At 38.4% G+C, this 19920-nt stretch overlaps 1 protein-coding gene across 2 annotated transcripts; it reads right to left on the reverse strand.

Moving 5' to 3' along the window:
- Window positions 1–1328: 1328 nt before the first annotated feature.
- On the reverse strand, window positions 1329–18058 carry ttll6 (tubulin tyrosine ligase-like family, member 6). Of its 2 annotated transcripts, none has more exons than XM_031315388.2 (17): window positions 17881–18058; window positions 15524–15717; window positions 12504–12653; window positions 12232–12269; window positions 11105–11223; window positions 10540–10670; window positions 10281–10437; window positions 10034–10177; window positions 8409–8494; window positions 8088–8313; window positions 6906–7084; window positions 6602–6790; window positions 5251–5407; window positions 4639–4899; window positions 4390–4464; window positions 2952–3093; window positions 1329–2173 (listed from the first exon to the last, which is right to left on the reverse strand). In XM_031315388.2, the coding sequence occupies exons 3-17, from the start codon at window positions 12650–12652 to the stop codon at window positions 1902–1904; spliced, it is 2325 nt and encodes a 774-aa protein (XP_031171248.1). In that variant the 5' UTR covers window position 12653; window positions 15524–15717; window positions 17881–18058; the 3' UTR covers window positions 1329–1901. The 2 variants fall into 2 exon arrangements, with proteins under 2 accessions (XP_031171248.1, XP_031171250.1); XM_031315390.2 differs by having other exon boundaries at window positions 12232–12272.
- Window positions 18059–19920: the final 1862 nt, after the last annotated feature.

Genomic DNA, 19920 nt, shown 5'->3' on the forward strand with positions numbered 1-19920 from the left:
CGTTCATGAGAAATTAGGAATCACAGTTTGAACTTGTTTAAAATAAAAGCAACTTAGGCCAATTTTTTATTCTGCATGTTAGCTAATAGTCATTCCTAATTGTTAGAATAATACATCTATTTAGGCCTTGTGAGTTTCTGTCTACCATCTGTTGTGTTTTTGTAATATTTCAGTTAAAAAAAGTCTTCAGCGAGGCCTTGCTTAACCCTTGTGTTGTCCAAATTAACAAAAAAAAATTTAACATATTTTTGTAGCATTTTTCAACGTTTTCTGCGCTTTTGTCCCCACTACCACCAGTACTTACTTACACCAACTTGTTATCACTATTTTTAAACTAATTTTATAGTCAATAAACATGTATCCTTTATGACATTTTATTTAATTTTAGAGTTAAAAAAAACTGCAGAAAGTATACATTATTATGACTGCTAGTTAAGATCAGGGGATGTTTATGGATAATCACAGACTGTCAGTCAAAAATGGATTAAAACACCCAAAAGTCAATGATAGTATTGAACTGATCCTTACTTTTAATTGTGAAGAGCGTTTCATGGAACCATCTGTGTTACTTTTGGGCAATTTGGTTGAAAGAAACCCAAATTTCTGATGTAGAAACTTTGAAAACGGGTCAGATTTGACCCGAAGACAACAGGAGGGTTAACACAATCTCCTTCGACTGAAACCAATCGATGAGTTTACGTTTAGTTAAGATTAAGATTAGACATTTCATGTTCTTTCTTTTGCACGATACCGATTTTAGAACTACAATTCTATATTTTCTGCACACTTACAGTGCACACTTTATTTTCCAACTATTTTCTGGAGGAAAAAATCGTCTTTTCTAAACGTGCAGGACCACGTCTCTTTGGAGAATTTCGTCTTTTTCTGCGACCAAAACAAAAGAACCCGGATGCAGAGATGCTGTAAAACTTGATGTCCTTTTTTAAAGATTTTTTGGGGGAATTTCAGCCTTTAATGGAAAGAACAGGTAGATATGAAAGGGGGATGACATGCAGGAAATCGTCTCAGGTCGGACTCGAACCCTAGACCTTCTCCGTTGAGGTATACACCTCCATATATGTGCGCCTGCTCTACCAACTGAGCTAACCCGGCCACTGATGTCCTCTTTAACTCTCACTGAAAAGCTTCAAGATCAATCCACACAAACAGAACGAACTTAATTTTCTATGTGACTGATGTAAAAACTAAATAATAATAAAAACCTATATATATTTAAAAAAAAATATGAAACCATTAAAAAATCGTTTTTGTTGCAAAATTGAATGGGAAAAAATACATCAATCTTCAATGAAGATGATGAAACAAAATCACATTAAAAAAAGATATTTTATTGACCATCAGTGCAAAAAAAAAAAAAAAAGATTTTCAGTACTTGACTGCACAAACATTTCCTTGAGTACAGCAGGAGGCCTTTATTTTATTAATATCCCTCAGTTTATCTTCAAACAGGGTTTTAATCTGAATTAATTATGCTTTAATATTCACTGAGCCAGCTTCAGCTCACATCAACTCCCAATAATCAGCGAGTTTATTAGATTTTCTTCAGGGGATTTGGATCACGCATGCTATATGGTGTTAAATCAGCCTTGTCTGCTTTTATTTTGGCACTGTCAAACCGGTGAGATTTGTTGGAGATAATTCATCCCTGGAGCAAAATATTACACATAAGTGAGCACACACAGTGGGTAGAAAAAGTTTTTAAAAAACCCCATGATGGTGGATTTTTTCTGCAGTGCTGGAGGTTATATAGTGGCAAGCAGAGTAAACTGCAGGAGTCCAGATATAAAACGTGAGGTATTCCTCATAGGCACAGTGTGTTTCTCAGTGTGTTCACAGTTTAAAATCCTCTCTACCTCCAGTTCTCCTCAGGTCCCGTGTGTCTACGGTGGTTTTAATCCCGCAGCAGCTCTGGCCGGCTGGGGGGCTCTGCGGGAGGCGTTGTGGACCATGGGAGAGAAGCCAGGCCTCCTGACCAGGGGGGCGCGAGTGGAGATAACGAGCAGGCTCTGCAGGGCCGCGGGGTCGTGGGACATGTAGGAACAGCACAAGCCTCTTTTAGGGACGGGGTTTATGACGGGGATGCTGGGACGGGGCCGGGCGTCGGTGTAGAAGCTGCTCCTGGCGTCCTGCCTGACGGCCATAGAGCCACCGACTGAGGAGGAAACAGAGAGAAGATCTGAAATCAACAGACTACAAATCGGGCTGTGAAGTTGAACATAAGATAAGATAGAACTTTATTTATCCCGAGGGAAATTGTGCAACAGTTGCATTACAAAGTAGGAAAGAATGTAAATGTAAATATAAATATCAATAACAACATCAACAAACAGATATCCAAAATATAAACAAGGTTAACGGTAAGTTGCTCATATCTCAAATTGCTTTTAATTATGTTTTAATAATAATAATAATGTGGCTCTCGGGAAACTTCCTTTTGTGATTTTAAACATTCACACAACTCTACTTATGCTATGCAAAACAAGACAAAACGATGCATTAATAGTAATAATAATAATGAATGATTCACACTAATTATTAAAGTGGAATAGTTCATCGTGGGATGGATATGATGGACACCGTAAGGAAGTCAAACGGTAAGTACTGAGTGCTATTTCCTCACACTTAAAGCTAATTTAACTGTATGAGGTCATTTTTGTGATAATTGATAATTAAGTATTTTTCATCACAAGCCAGTTTTGTTTTCTTTTTAGAATATAGTAGAACACACAGCGCTAAGTGTTTAGTAATAAATAAACGGAGTCAAAACAGAAGCTAAATACTGATTGTGCAGTTGAAAAAAAAAGTAACGCAGCTTGTACAGTAATTCCTCAAATCCAAATATATAAAAGATTGAGTTTACTTGCCTTTAGCTGCAGTGTTGAGGTCACTTTAGTCAAATCCCAGCATGCAGAGTGCGGAGAAGTGTTTACCTGGCCAGTTTATCCGCTGGGAGCTGATGGTCCTGTGTACGTCTGCCGCTCTGTTGTAGCTCTCGAGCTCCGTCGTGATCAGGCTCCTCTGGTCCATCGGGGGCCGGAGCAGGCGCTGCTGAGTCATCTGGGATTGGATGTGCTGCAGAACAGACAAGACATTATGTCAGCTCAATTCTACTTCACAATGTTTCATTAGTGCTGCAAAAAATGATCAGTGATACAGAGCACCAGGCCCTTCATTTGAACAGCCTGAGCGTTCTACAATCACTGACAATGACCCAAAATCTAATCCGTTAATACGTTTTCATTCTTAATATTATGATTCGTCTGCTGTTTATCTGTTTATAGAGCCGCTACAGTTCCGGAGCAGGTGGTCAAAACACCTGTTTATTTTTTATTAGAATGAATGTTATATTTAAATGAACTATGAATGTTTATATCTGAATACTTATTTCCTACCGACAGAGTTTAAAACCAACAATTTTGGAAGTGCAGCATGCACCGCTCAGCCTCTGGGAGAAACTACAGTTTTATTTGAAAACATTACTCTGCATACATACATAATCCTACAAAACTCAAATAGTAATAGGTGTTACAAGTAGAGCTGCAATGGTTAGTTGATTCATCGATTTGTCAATCGACAATCGACTAATCCCTTCAGTCATTTTTCAGGCAAATATTCTCTGATTTCAGCTCCTCAAAAGGGAGAATTTGCTTGTTTTCTTTGTCTTTTATGACAGCGAATTGAATGTTTTTGAGTTTTAGACTGTTGGTCGGGACAAAACAAGCAAACTGAAGACATTGTGAATGACATTTTTTTCACTATTCTTTAACATTTTATAGGATGCACCTGTTTGTGCCACTTGTGCTATGCCTATGAGGTTGTCTGTTACCTGGACTGAAAGTTTGGCTTGTGTGTGTTGGTGTTGATGTTGATAATGACCAACTGTTCTTGTTTATATGTTGAGCTTGTCATTTTCTATTTTTTACAGTTATTTATAGTCAATTTTACTTGTATTGGGCTAAACCTGTATGAACTATTATAATCCTTTTATCCTTTTAGGTGTGACATTGTACGATCTGTCCAGGGACAGCAGATGTAAAATAGCCTTTTGGCTAATTCTGGTACATTTTACATTTTTATATGTATTATTAGTGTGCATTGTCCCTGTTAAATAAACCTGAAATAAATAAAATAAATCTGATTTATTGATAATAAAAAATCTGTAGCCCTGGTTAGTAATTAAATGTGAAACTGTTAAACAATGAGAGAAAACATCTTTTTAGGAAGTTTTAGAATTAACTGAATCTGAATTGATTTTTTTAAATTCATTTTTCAAAGGGTCAGGAACCCTTACATTCTTAATTTCTTTTAAAAAAAACTGATTTGGCAACAAAATATGGGATTATTTTGATAGTTGTCCTGTGTCTCTACCTGCCATGACATCTGTGTGTGGGGCGGCTGTTGCTGCTGCTTTGTCCTCTGGGAAAACTGTGTCAAAGAGTCCAACTGAAATAAAAGGAAAGAGAGTGACTGGAGGCTAAAGTAAGCACAATTATTATCATTTAACTACCAACAAACAAGTGAAAATTGAGACCACAAACTATTCAAGTTATTTGTGTGTTCATGTTGGCGGTTTACGACGCATTTAGGGGGAACACAGTACCTGTAATTTGGTCTCACCTTTGTCTGTTGTCTCTGATGAGCCTGCCTCTGCTGCTGGGTGCAGGCGTCCTGCAGGACTCCCCCTGCGTCTCTGCGGCCCTGCAGCAGCTGGTGGATCTGCTCCACCACCCCCAGGTCCTGCAGTAGTTTCTTCCTCTGGAGCAGCGCGTCGACCCGCTCCTGCTCCTCCATGTCTGTGTCCTCCTCCAGCAGCTGCTCCTGCTTCTCCTCTCGGACTTCTGCTGCTTCAGGATGCACCGCCACACTGGACAGAGATGGCTGAGACACATTTGATTCAATTAGTTTTTATTGCTTATTGCTTTATATATATATATATATATATATATATATATATATATATATATATACATTTACAGTGTATTAGCAATTTCTGTTGCTGGATAACACTGTTTGTTTTTCCCGTCTTCACAATAAAAGGTATTTGAATTTGAAATGAGAGATGTCCGATAAGCAGGAATATTATTCTAGCTAATTTAAAATGGGTAAGAGTTCATTTACTCAATAGGGGTCAGCCAGAATGTGAAGCATTCATCATAAGACGGAAGCTGTTTGACTCCCTCTTGTGGTTTCACGTGGACACTGCACCTGTAATGACACCATAAGACTCACCGGCTGCAGCTCCCAGTCACAGTTTGAGCTGGGGGGTTGGGTTTGTGCTCGTCGTGGTTTGACTCTCTCCCCCGCCGTCTCCCCCTGCAAGTCTTTCCTCCGGCCTCCCCTCTGGTCCTTCTGCTCCTGCTTCAGACGCAGCTCCTGCAGTTGTTGCCTAAACACATAAATGCACACAGAATGTTTAGCATCTTTCCCTGATATTAAGTCAAAGGATTTCTTACAATCATAGTAACAATTGACTACTAATTAAATACCCTCAAAAAACCTAACAATTCAAGTAATTTAAAATGCAATGCTTATGATAACAATGACCGAAAGAAGCACAAGCTTCCACCAAAAGTACATTCAAATATGTCAATTATTTCAGTTGAATTCTTTTCAGTTTATACGTTTTTCCCATCTAGCAACATATGTCTTGTCATATACATGTCATTGGTTCATGCAATAAATATTTATACTGTGCAATGATTCGTTACGGACAGGTTTAAATTATTTAATTTGTTTGCGTTTAAACATCCTGTTACCGATGAGGTGCTGAGAGAAATGCGTTGTTCCTCATGATATACAGTATTTTAGAGCAGGGGTCTTCAACGTTTTGTAAACAAAGAGAGATGGCACAGGGACCCCCTACTACATATATTGTATAAAATTAAGTTGCATATTAAACTGGGCCTACCATACCCCTAAAGCCTTTTTTGCATTGAATACCAAGCTATTAAATAGCCTAATACTTGCTGGCATGATTTTATAAATCATATTTTCATAAACATACATGTGGCAAAGTTAATCCTTAGGATTAACTGTGTATGTGTATGGCCTTAGTGACTACCTCACCTATAGGCCAGAGAGCCTACCATCAGTGGGGATTTATATTTGCTAATAATATGTTGGATTCATGTTAGGAAACTTTTAAAAATTAACAATAATTTGGAGGTCCCCCTGCTTTAATTCTGAGGATCCCTGTTTTAGAGTGTGCCGTCACTAACACACACACACACGCACTTATTTTGACTACTTGTTGTCAATTAACACCATAAGACTCTGTTGATCAACTAATCAACTCGATTAATCGACTAATCATTTCAGCGCTAACAGGGTTGACATTAATAACACCCACTATCACACAAATTGTTTTGTGTTCATTGTCCCCAGAAGTTCTGCATTTGTGCACAAAATGAGCAGATTCAATTTTCCCCTCTTCTCTCTTTTTTCTTTTTCTTGTTTCTTTGTGCCTCATTTGGAAAGACTTATTTCCCTTCTGTGTGGACAACAAGATCTATGTGCATCACTAACAGCCTCTGCTCTCTACTGGATTGTTTTGGGCATGTTGAAAGCGTGCTGCAGGTACCTGGCACACTCCTCTCTGGCTTTGGATGCTGCGGTCTCCTGGAAGAGCGAGCTGCTGTGTTTGAAGTACTTGTCGTATTTCTCCCCTCCCTCTCTGGGATAGATCCTCTTGAAGCCTCCCAGGTGTTTGGCCTCGTACTTTTCCATCTGCTCCACTGTGGCTGCCTGGCACTGACGCAGCTCCTCCGACCTGCGCACACACACAGTAGCAGTCACCTGCATGTGTCCCCAGGAGGCATTCAGGGACAGGTGTATGACCTTGGGGAAAAACACACACACACCATTTGTGAATGACAGAACTCTACCTGGCTTCTTTGGTGCTGATTTGCTGCAGCCTGTCCTTCACCCTGCGACGCTCCTCTTTGGTGATCTTGCGGCGGTCGCAGGCGCCCAAGTTGATGAGAACCAGGGTGTCGTACAGCAACGCATCCTTTACCTCGCGGTCCAGCTGAGAGTCGGTGGTAAAACTTGGAGAGTGATTCACCTGGAATACAAATATACTGATCCATTTAGACATCTAATAGGATCAGGGATTTCCTGAGTAACATTTTAACCCCTTAAACTTTATTACAAACTCATGCTGTGCAGCCAGATTATGTTACAAACCACAGGCATTTATTTTAAATTCTAGAGCAGGGGTCTTCAACGTTTTTTAAACCAAGGACCCCTTAACTGAAAGAAAGACGGAGCAGGGACCCCCTACTACATATAATATAATACTACATATATACATATAAAATGAAGTTGCATAATAAACTGGGCCTACAATTACATGTAGGGCAGCCTAAAGCCTTTTTACATACATTTTTTGCATAGAATACTAAGCTTTTAAAAAAGTCTTATGATTGTTGGCATGATTTTATAAATTACATTTTAAATTTTAAAACATACATTCGGCACCATGAATCCTTAGGATGAGCTGTATCTGTGGATGGCTACCTTAGTGACTATCTTACCTATGGGCCAGTAAGCCTATCATCAGTGGGGATTTATATTTGCTAATAATATGTTGAATTCATGTTAAGACTTTTTAATTTTTGAAAAAACATTCAAAAATTGACAATAATTTGGAGGCCCCCCTGCAGTGACTCTGAGGACCCCCTAAGGGCCCCGGACCCCCTGTTGAAGATCCCCGTTCTAGAGAGCTTCAATTTTCTAAATATACCAAATGTAGCTCAATGTTAGGTAAGTGTGTAAAACATCATGAATAAGACATGCAGTGGTGCAGCCTTAACAAACATGGACTTTGTTGTTTGAATACTTCACAAATTATACACCTGATACTGCCAAACAGTTTATCAACCTAAAAGCTACTTTTTAAAAAGAAGTTTCATACGTTAAGGGGTGGATAAGAAACTTTCTTCATTCAATTCTGTTACCTGCACGCAATTGTGAATAATAACTGTAAAGATCTCAAGATCCTGGGCATAACAAAACAATACATATTTATGGTTAGTATTTTAAACAGAGGTGTCATGGTCTTTCACCTCCAGCACCCAGGGTCTGAGCCGGTGATCCAGCAGCACATCGAAGCCCAGGATCTCGAAGCAGGCGCTGCCTGTGGTGTGGTTTGGGAAACACGTGTGGTAATTATGCTTGAGGATTGGGTGAGCAGAGATCAGAGTCTTTACTATCACGTCCTCAATGTCATTCCACATCTTGTCTGTGTTGCAGCTGATGGACTCCAGGAGCTTGTTCAGAGTGGACAGCTTCCTGGAGGACAAAAAAAACAACAAACATTCAATAAATATGCAGTATTCTAAGTAGTATTATGACTACGACATAATGAGCATTGTCTATGTGTTTACCGTTTGCTGCCAGTGTCCTCGTCACGAAGAAAGTTCTCGCTGTTCTTGTTGATGGAGTAGTTGGTGAGATGCATGCACACATCATCCTAACATGAGAAAGACGAGGAAAGCGAAAGATATATCACACTCAAGACAGTTTGTTTATAGAGCTGCAACAATTAGTTGATGAATTGATCGAGAGACAACAATTTAAGCAAATTATCACACAAAAATGGAAAATATTATCGTTTCACCTTCTCTAATGTGAGTATTTTCCATTTTTCTAAATCTTAAATGGTAAAAAAAAAAACTGAATATCTTTGGGTTTTGGACTGTTGGTCAGACATAATAAGTCATTTTAAAAAGCCATTTTTTTTTTACCATTAAAATAGAGTAAGTTGCAGCCTTAGCTCTTCCAAAGGGTTGTATATGCTGTACTTTATTCTTGTGTCTTATTTTTATCCAACTAAGGTTACATTCTAGCATTTTATTGCATGTCTTGTCATGTTCACGCATGGCGTCTTTTTTTAAGCTGCCAGTGTCTGTTTTACAGTATAATCCTATGGAGTAAACCGTGTTTTCAAAAAAGTCCTGAGCGCTTTTTTAAACGCCACCACAGACTTCTTTTTTGCAGCTCAGAGCGTCTTTTTGAAGTTGAAAAAAGTTAAACTTTTATGAAAAAAAAAGCCCTACGTCAAGCGCTTTTTTGACAGCCGACCAATGACAAGCGGAGTAGCCAGACCTGTCGTTTTTATAACAACAAGAAAAAAATGGAGTTGGAGCACAGCGAATTTGTTTTATGTAACGTTTGCAGCACCTCTCTCTCTCTCTCTCTCTCTCTCTCTCTCTCTCTCTCTCTCTCTCTCTCTCTCTCTCTCTCTCTCTCTCTCTCTAGCTCGCTCCACCACTTTGTTTTACCTAACGTTAGCACCGCTCAACATAGCGCTCTAGCTAGGATACTGTAGCAGTAGCTGTTGTCATAGCAACAAAAGACCTCTCGGCTGCTTTTTGGAATAAAAACGCTGCCAGCTTTTTTTTCACTACAAAAGCGACCTAGTCAACACTTTCTTGTCAAAAAAGACGCCAAGTGTGATGGCCTAGTGTTATATATTTCTAATGATTTCTTCGATTGTAAAGTACTTGGCAATCACAAGGATGCCGATTATCTTATGGATAATACAACATGCATGATCATCAAATATGTACTTTTTATTGTAACGGAAAAATTATCATTACAATGAACAAACTTGTTCCTGACCTTTAAATGCTAAGGCTGGTTACTTTCTATGTTTTTGTTGTTGTCGACAAATCTAAACGTGTTAGTGTTAACACACCAAGAATGTGATAGTCTGTCTCTCAATACCCATTGGTTCCTACTGAAGACTTCAGCAAGAAACACACTCTGTGTGTGGGATTGAGTCAAAATAAACTGTTGTGTGTGTGTGTGTGTGTGTGTGTGTGTGTGTGTGTGTGAGTATATGTGTGTGTGTTCATGGTGATGAATGAAACATGTCACACACTGCAACAGTGTGGTTCTCTGATGTGCTTTTATGGCACAGAGGAAGAAGATATATCAGTCTTTGACACACACACAGAATACTTGTTATTTTAGAATATCACCAGACTTATGTTTTAACATGTCTTACCACATTGCCGTGTGTCGGTTCGTTGTACTTGGTGGTGCAGAAGCGAGCCAGTCCCTCCTTGAACATGAATATGCTGAATGGGTCACATGAAGTCACCAGCACGTAGATACGCAAGTCAAACTTGTATCCATCGATTATAAAAGGCTGAGGAGGGAATGAAAAACACATGTAAACTTCAACCTGTGTGTGTGTGTGTGTGTGTGTGTGTGTGTTTCTGTGTATGTGTATGTGTTTAGCAGACCCTCACCCTGGAGATGTAAACCTGGCAGATCATATGTTCTCCAGGTTGAATTTCTTTACTTGACTTGGTGATGATGATGCCTTTGCCTTGGCAACCGGTATCTGGCTTACAGATATACGTCTTGCTTTTTTTGGCCCTGGTATAAGCTTGGAAGTCACTGTAACTGCAAAGTACAATCAAATAAGGAGTTAGTATATTAAGACACACTGAGACTAAACTAAAACTAAATAAAAGAGCAAAATCACTGTGAAAAGAACAAACTGACTCTGCGGGAAGGCACCAAGTTTTGGGGAAGATATTGTAGTCTTTGGGGAAAAGCTTGAGCATACGGTTCATGTTTCTTGCGAGTAAATCCTTGCGGCAGATCTCAATCATTCCTGGGAAATGGTTTATTTTCTGCAAAGACACAAGAGACACACATGACTGTTCTTAGAGGGGACGTAATCTGTTGGCAGAATACTGAACACTCCTGAATTAAATAATTAATTCAATTAATTAATTAGATTTCAATGAAGTCAATTAGATTAAAAAAATGGATTGCTTGAGCTGAAAAAATGTTATGAGCCATGAATACTGTGCACTGAACAAATTACTTAATCTCATAATCTCTATGGAAATCTCCGTTTTATTATTTCATGGGTAGGCATATTGAGCAGAAGAATTTAAATTACATGTAAGGCTATTACAATTTGACAGAGCAGAGTGACGGCTCCCCATCGATTTCTTTTCAGCTTAATTCATACAATTGAATTCAGTTTAATTAGTCATGATGATGGCAGTAATGTGTATATATATATATATATATTATGTGAGCAAATTCAATTGAATACCTGGTACCGCTTCATGTCCTTAACACGGTCGAGGGAGACAGAGTAGTCGGTCCAGAAAAGTGTCCAGTCTTCAGCTTCCATCGCCTCTCTGAGGCCGTATCTACGAGCAGCACGCCGCACTGAGACAAACAAACAGCAAGGAGTATTTTTACTGTGTGTGTATTATTGAAGTGCATGTGTCTGTGAAACCCATCTGCTACAAGGAATGATCTAGGAGCTACGGGTTACAGCACAGGGCCAAAGGTATATGGACACCTGAACATTACACCCATATGTGATTGATTAACATCTTATTTTAAAAACCATGAGCATTAATCTGCTGCAGTAACAGCCGCCTCACTTCTGGTTTCAGTCTTTCCTCTAGATGTTGGAACTGCTGCAGGGATTTGCTCCCATTCAGCCAAGATGTTGGATGGGGTTGAGGTCAAAGCTCTGTGCAGACCAGTCAAGTTCTTCTACACCAAACTGGGAAAACCATTTGTTCATTGAGCTGGCTTTTTTGCATGGGGGTATTGTCATTTTAAAGCAAGAAATGGCCAAACAAACTGTTTACAAATTGTCTAAAATATCATTCTATTATGTAGCATTAAAGCCTCTTAACACACACATGGGATTCACTTATTCTGGATCTGCTCAGGTTGAAGGGGGTCAGAGCTTAGATGGGAATTTATAAGGTCTCAAATATTTTCTACCAATAAGAATGATAAAGCTGTCATTTGTTCTGCCAGGTGCAAGAGAGCTAACAGAAGATCCAGGAAGGTGTCAATCAATCAGTCTAAACACACCCACACAGTCCTGGGAAGAGGTCCAATCAGCCAGTTTAACTGATACACCTGTGTGGGTGTTCAGGGCCTTTAAAATGTCCCTTGAATAAAAAAAAAGGGGCCTAGCCCAAACCATGAAAATCCATAATGTTGAGAGGGGTGTCGACATACTTTTGGCCACGTAGTATGTAGTACATCTAGTGCTTCCCATGTTCCAATACGGTCTCTGTTTTACTCAAACAATTCACTCTACACGACTAAAGTGTCTGTGAAATATAAATATGGGATGGTGCAGAGCAATGTAGACATCTGCACAGACATAACAGAATAATAGACATTTATGATTTAGTCGTCTAAACTTACCACTTTCATATTTGCAGTTGGTGAGGTTGATCCACAGTCATCTGGAAGAAAAGAGAGACAGAAAGAGGGACAGACATCTGCTTTGCAAGGTCCTACAAAGGCCTCATCACGCTCATCCTACCTTCACCAAATGATGAGGATAAGTGAGAAAACTACATTAAGAGCCTCCAGGACAAGTTACAAAATCATAACTGTCAGTGCTCAGATGCAATGTACCTGCAATGTGAAATAACGGCGGAAGTACAAATGGATGAGATACTGCAGTAAAGTACCTCTTCTTGCCTTTCCTCCTCTTCTTGTTGGCGGGCGGCGGGGTGCGGGTGCAGACTTCGGCTTGGCTTTCACCACCCTCTCCTTCTCCCCGCTGCTCATATTTGTGTGCATCTTCATTTCTGTCTGGGCTGTCCACAGGTAGACCCATCCTGGATATGCACAAACAAAAAGAAACGCACTCATTTGACTGCGAGAAAATGCAAAAAAAATCTTACAGTGTGTGATAGTTTACACACACATAAAAAAACTAATGATGCCATTCCATATATGACACTCATTTACAGGATATGTTTTAATAGGATTTGCTGCGCAGCCTCTGAATGAAATTCAATCAAACTGAGCCATGGACATGCTGTAAGTGCATGCATGGAATCATGTTTCCGTTTCCATTTCTCTCATCAGGTGAGTGCTCTGGCTGTCGGCACATTGTCACACACCGGCTATTCAAGAGTTATCGTGGCGGGACGGATACAAACAGTGGGTAATAGTGCAACAATAGCAAGGGGGAATTAACTCTAAGCCAACCACAACTTTAATTGTAATGCTTTTCATAATGCTGAAACAAAGGAGGTACAATGTACTGATACACATTTAAATATCTCAGTCTTTTCTTTATATGATGGTTTTAGTAGAGTCCTTGTGAGGGGTTTTATAAGCAGTCCACTAATTAATAAGATAAGTTCTTATGTTGTATATTTTTCTCTCAGGTTAGCTAAACACAGTACAACACGTGTCTTTGGTATTTTATAACCCAGTATCATTTTTAACACTACTCAAAATGTTTATTTTTTTGACACTGCATGAATACATGAGTGTCCGCTGTCTACGCTAAAAGCATTTTTAAAATGTGACCACACCGCAGTGACTGACCCCTTTTATCATGAGTGAAGTGCACATTCATCAATAAGATAAACAAGACTGACAGCGTGTCCCAGATCCATATTACACACTTATTCTACACAGATTTTTAGTATGCAGTGAACAGATAAAGTTTAATCAAAACAGACAGGAAGCAGACTAAATACGCTATTCTCCCACAATGCAATGCACAAATGAAATAGAGGAGCTGCTCACAGAAAGACCTTATAAAACTAAAATAAGTAATCAATCTTACTGTGTCATTTCCTGTGCAGATAAGTATGGACACAGCTTAAGAGTCCACAGCCATGCTAGCAGCTTTGTGAGACTGTAATGGAGCAAAATGCTAATGCCAGCATGCTAATGTACTCACAGTGACAATGCTTATGTTCAGTGCTTTTGCTAATTACTGTAGCCCTAAACTAAAGAACAGTTGAGGCTGATGGGTATGTTGGAGCTAGATGAAAAGTCAAGGGGTCACCAAAGTTATAACAATTCATTATGGAGGGGAACATGTATGTGTGTAACAAATCCATGGCAATCCATCAAATATTATGGCAGCACTGGATGAAAAGTCAATCAAAGTCATTAGGAGTCATCCTCTGGGGACCATAAATGTCTGTAAAAGATTTTATGACAATTAATTTAACAGTTGTTTGGATATTTCAGTCTGGACTAAAGTGATGGACCAACTGACCAACACTGCTATTCATAGAGCTCTGCCTCCAGCATGGCTAAAAATCTAAAGTTTATACAAATAAACGTAGGTTAGTTCAGTTCCACCTATGTGGTCTTGTTCTGTGAATGTCCGTCTGCACTCTGACCCGAGCACGGTGTTCAGCAATCGTCACAGTAGCATCTCAGCTGTTCGCCCCTGCCTCCTATCTGGTGTCTTGTAGGGTTGAAGGTGAGGTCAAGTTAACTCGTGGAAATGATCGTGATCGTGGTGGCGGTAAGGAGGGACATCCCAGGTACACTGCGGGAGGTTACGGTGCTAGGTAACAGTATTCTGATCCAATGATCTGGATAATCCTGGCCCTGAACTGTGAGCTTTACACTGGGCCGAGACGCCCCACTGACCTCAGTCCGGATACAGTTACAGTCCCGCAAAGGATTTCTCCAAGGTTCTCCCTCAGCGTGCGACACCATCAGGAACATGAATAACACCTTTGTGCTGTCTGTCCTTAACAAACAATGACTGAATTCAGTAAGAATTACTTTGTTAACTGCTCGGTGTCACTACATAACATCCAACATTCAGGCTACATCTTGACACGCCATGCTAGCACTTAATATTGTCTAATATCCTATAAAAACTAACAAACAAACTGCAGCACTAAACACTAAATCAAGTTGTTTGTTTAGAGGGGATACACTATTTTAGAATCTAGCTCTTGTTGCTGCAGAGGTTGTCACTGTCTGATTAATTAATATAATAATGTAATATAAGAAAAGACAAACCTTTAAATTCTACATAAAAAACTTGTCTAAATAAAATTTCAAATTAATACAGCATACTGTCTTTCACATGTGTACACTCACAATTAATGCTGCAGCTAACAATTATCTTTATTATTAAATAAAAGTATATAGTCTTACCAAAGCATGTCTCCTCTTAAAACTGCTAAATGTGTCTGACTGCAGACACATATATAATATAAAAACAAAAGATATAAAACAAAAAGAGCAGCAAATAGTTGTACATTTGACAGGCAGTAGTACACAAATGTTATCTATTTTTAGATAAATTACTTAAATTATCATCAAAGTCACCATCAGCTAATTTTCGGTTAATTCATTTATCAATTATTCAACCAATTCTTTCGGCACTAATCGCAATCCATCAGGTTTCAGTGATGCAACTCACTCAGTTGCCAGTTTATTAGATACACCTAATGGCTAAAACTAATGCAGTCTACAACAAGGTTATAATGTTCAGTTTTCGAGAGGTTTTGATTTAAATTTGTGGTCGTTTTTGGAAGGCTACAGTTTGTTGAGTTGAATCTAATATCTAGTCTGCCCTCAATGATATAAATGGGATGGAAAAAAATATGAGCAACACCTCTGCAGACTGCATAAATTTAAGCCAATTGTACCTCATAAATTGGCAATTGAGTAATCTACTGTCTCCGTCTTCATATCAAAAATGACTCTTACTCACCTGCACTGTTAAGCCTACATTTGCAAGGACCAAGGTGTGTTGCAAGATGCTGCCTCCCCTGTCTGTCCGTCTGTCTCCACGCGTCTTTGATACACTAATATTTATTTCAAGAGCCTTTTAAGACGATGTCACGCTCCTCAGTAGAGAGACCAATGAGCCACATCTCCACCTCGAGCACCATCTGCCTCTGGAGTCTTTGAGAAATAAAAAGAGTAGATTTGTATCATCACAAGGATGGTTCAGTTCAGATTGACTTACTCCCACAAGCAAGGATCTGGTGACCAATTAGAAACTGTGGGGACAAACACCTGATCCCTTCTGACATGGTGGAGAGAAAATGAGCAGGAGACCTCAGCACGGAGTAAAAGGAGAGGGATAATCCCTGATACTTGTTAACTGAAATAGGAGATGTGTTTTTCAACGCCTCCAGATGTTAAATTTAAATCTGTGCTGAAAAGCGGAGCAGCGGTTTGTGGTGTAAGTGAACAGGCTGGACATCCATCTTGTTAGCCAAGTTGAAATAGAAACCTTCAGCTGAAGCTTAGCCTTCCAATGAAGACATTAAAAATGGAGCACAGGCAGAAGGGGAAAGGCTGGACAAAGAAGAAGAAAGTAGACAAACAGGACGCTGTATCTTGTGTTTCCCAGTTGTCATGACAGCCAACCAGGTATCAACCAGACAGGATGATAATAGTTATGTGGAAGAATAACACAACATGATGTACCTCTCTGTGGCTACAATATAGTGCTGAAACTATGTCTTGATTACCCAGTCAATCAACATTAATTAATCATTAGATGACATCCTACACCCTTCCACACTCACTTGTCTACCCTTTGTCTTTCTTACGATGCTTTAAAGACCACAGCCTAAGCTTCCAGTACTGATGTCAGTTGTTGAATTGATAAGTCATGACAGCATTTGAAGGTATTTAAACGGTATGGGGGCAAACCTTTTGTGTGTGTGTGTGTGTGTGTGTGTGTGTGTGTGTGTGTGTGTGTGTGAGGGTTACATGGGCAACATGAGCTTGCATACAATTACAAACCAGGACAATTATACTTTAATGTGACGATGGTGTATTTTTTATAGAGATATTAATGCAAGTAGAAAAAGTTCATGTGATCTTTTCTCTTATATTGTCCCAGGTGTGTTAAAAAATAAGAAAAGCAATGACAATTTTGAAGAAACCGAAAATTTCATTTTGTTTTGTCTGTGAAGAAGCACAGCTTTGTGAATTGAATATGTAAAGCAGGGATTAGTTTCAAATTCTGCTCTACAAGATCAGCAATTGCCTTTTTTTTTTTTTTTTTTTTTAATTAAGTACCATGTACCATTTTCTAATTTTATGTGTAACTGGTAACAAACCAAAACCAAAAACCTTTAGATATCAGGTATGGATTATACCTACAATCTTGCCAAGAAACCAGAACAATAAATTGCAAATTTTACATTGGGAACTAGCGCCTCCTGAATGAAATGTACCATGGAGAAAACTAAAAGTAATCGGCTACACTTTACTTGAAGGTATCTACATAAGAGTGACATGACACTGTCATGAACGTGTCATAAACAATATAAACAACAAGTCATAAACGTTTATGATATAACGCTTCTTTTAGTAAGTGTCATTCGGTTTTTGTCATGACAAGTTATGGTTGGAGTTCATGTGTTCATGACAGTGTCATGTCACTCTTATGTAGATACCTTCAAGTAAGTGTTACCAAGTAATCTAACTGAAGTAAACTGTTTTCATTATAGTCGCAGTGGGGGAACCAGAATAAAACGAACTTTATCATAACATAATTATAGTATCTATATATTTAAGATAATGTCCCATTTACAATATTTTAATTACAGTTACCATCCAATGTTTTTAATTCACAGCTTTCAAAATAATACTAATAACAAACTGGTGAATTTACTACTCACAAAATGCAATACATGATTTACTCAAGTAGCTGTACTTATTACTTAAGTACAATTTTGAGATACTTCCATAGGCTTACTTCGACTCCTCTAACTTAAAGGGAAATATTGTACTTTTTACTTAGGCTACCTAGCTAACTACCTTAATTTAACAGCTACAGTTACTTTTAGATTAAACTAACCAACAGTAACGTTAAAGAAATAAGTCCGCTCCACCTTGACAAAGCATAGGCCTAATAGTAAATTAATGCATACATATGTTTAGCTTCTTTACTTTTTTTGAGTATTATTTTCCATTATATGCACTACGCTGTAGCTATGGTAACGGAATGCTGACTTCTCCCTAGCGATTTTAGGCTAACTTTCGCTAGCAAGAGACTTTAAACAATCAACATTTAAACGACTAAAAACGTCATAAACGTTACATTACCGTTACAAACAAGTGAGTCCTCTCGTTACCGGCGAGTAACACTAACCGAGCAGCCTTTTGTGATGTTGTTGATGTTGTCGGGTCGTGTCTTGTCTTGACGCACAGTGGAGACGTAACCTACAAATGTAAACATGAATGAACTGGCGGCACACACACGCGGTGCCTTTTCAGATGGAAGGTCGATCTTTAGCCAATCACAAGCCGGGGTTGTGAAAGTCCTCGTCTCTGATTGGTTGTTGGCTCACCGATGAGAAAAGACACATCTACAGAATGATCCACAGGTGCACCTTGCACTTTAGATGGTTTCCAGATAATGTAATAAGGTCAATTCTTACAGAAAACACAAATTTGTCTCTCTGAAAAGAAAATTCTGATCACATCTGCCCTTAAAAATGTAAATAATACATGATGTTTTTCATTTTATAGCGTTTAAAGAAAATAATTCCATCACACAACAAAACAAATGTTTTAGGTGTTATAAATCACCTTGGCAGCCCAGATGTATCATGTATCACTCATTTTACTAGTTTTATTTATTACTGATTGACAAGTTTCTGAAGAATTAAAAGATGCACCGTCATAGATCACTCTTATATGCTCTTGAGAGAGTTTCTGTTTGTGGTCACTGAGTAGCAGTGTTGGCTAAGCCATTTTCCCCCAATAACTAGGTGAGGATGATGATGGCCAATGCAGTGTCCAACAGCACACCGTCTTCTCCTGGTACATTTATTCTGGTCGTGTCCACATACCAAGAAACTTTAGAGCAGATTGTCACAAATTATTATTTTAACCACATTTTATTTGCATAGGCTAAGTCAAATTTTTTTTGCCAAGCTTTTTGAAGCTGACTGCCAATGTTAAGCAATATATTTTTTCCATATCTAAATGTGCAAACAAAAAAACTGTTAAATCATATGACCTCAAATATAATCTTGCTTTTCTTGGTTATATTTTCTGTTTGGTAACCCCTTGACCTCCCTTAGCTTGTTTGTTTGCTTGTTTGATGTGCAGAATATGTTGTTTACCTGCTGTATATCCATGTCTGTATTAAAAAAAAAAAAAAAAAAGTGAATGAAAGTTTTTAAATGAAATCATACATTTCAGTACAATATAGCTACTGTGATAATAAGGATGTCCTGTTCAAAGGATACTACGATACAGCCCAAATACTGTCATATGGCTGATATGTTAGGAGCCTGTCATGCACAAATAAAGAGCAAAAATACAACCAATACCACTGACATTTAAACTGACCAATATCTAAGTGTTTATTATAATAACATTATTATAACACACATTCAGTCTTCCTATGTAGGTTTGATGAACAGAATCAGTTCCACGATGGACAAGAGTTTGGCTCCCTCCTGTGTTTTTATGTCATACTGCAAAAGTGAGGAAGGAGTGAATTCTTGAAATTGTCCTACATTTCCCATAATGTAGCAGCATACAGGGCTACAATAACGCAACTACTGATGCCTTCAAGGACAATCGGAAATAAGGCAGTACAGTCTTTGATTTGAGTGCACATGAACATGATGTTTAGCTGTGGTTCTTTTTGAGGGCTACAAGCATATAATGTGTCTGTGTGAACTTAATTGTTGATTAACAATTATGTTAATTAATTTATTATGTTTTATAAACAGCACCAGTTGTATTCTAAAAATTGTCCATGATAGGCTGCTGGTTGACTAAAAAGGACCTATTTGTGTTTTGGTGCACTTTCTTTGCATTAAACTCAAGTCTTTCTTTTTCATGTATTTGAAAATGTCAACAAACACAAACGTAAAAACCTATGGTAAAAACACAGGCAAAGGAAACTAAATAAAAGTGACACACCCATTATATGTTATAAATATGAGGAAATGAAGAAAATGTAAAAAATAAATAAATAACTACAGGGATTGTTAATCAAAGATAGGACACAATATATGAGTTGTTGTGCATCAGTTGCAGTACAAAGTGGGATTTAAGTAAAATATTAAATATTAGTAAGGTGAAAAGCCTGAAGTGGTATGTCGTATTTATGATCTATTTAGTAGT

This window comes from Sander lucioperca, chromosome 22 (genome assembly GCF_008315115.2).
Source record: "Sander lucioperca isolate FBNREF2018 chromosome 22, SLUC_FBN_1.2, whole genome shotgun sequence".
NCBI classification, from domain to species: Eukaryota; Metazoa; Chordata; class Actinopteri; order Perciformes; family Percidae; genus Sander; species Sander lucioperca.

Excerpts from the sequence above, each read along its gene's own strand:
- ttll6 (XM_031315388.2), bottom strand. The coding sequence starts at position 12,652 with ATGGGTCTACCTGTGGACAGCCCAGACAGAAATGAAGATGCACACAAA. Across the intron at positions 4,465-4,638 it reads ATCAGAGACAACAGACAAAG|TTGGACTCTTTGACACAGTT; the intron begins GTGAGACCAAAT and ends CTTTTATTTCAG. Across the intron at positions 2,174-2,951 it reads CCAGCGGATAAACTGGCCAG|TCGGTGGCTCTATGGCCGTC; the intron begins GTAAACACTTCT and ends TTTCCTCCTCAG.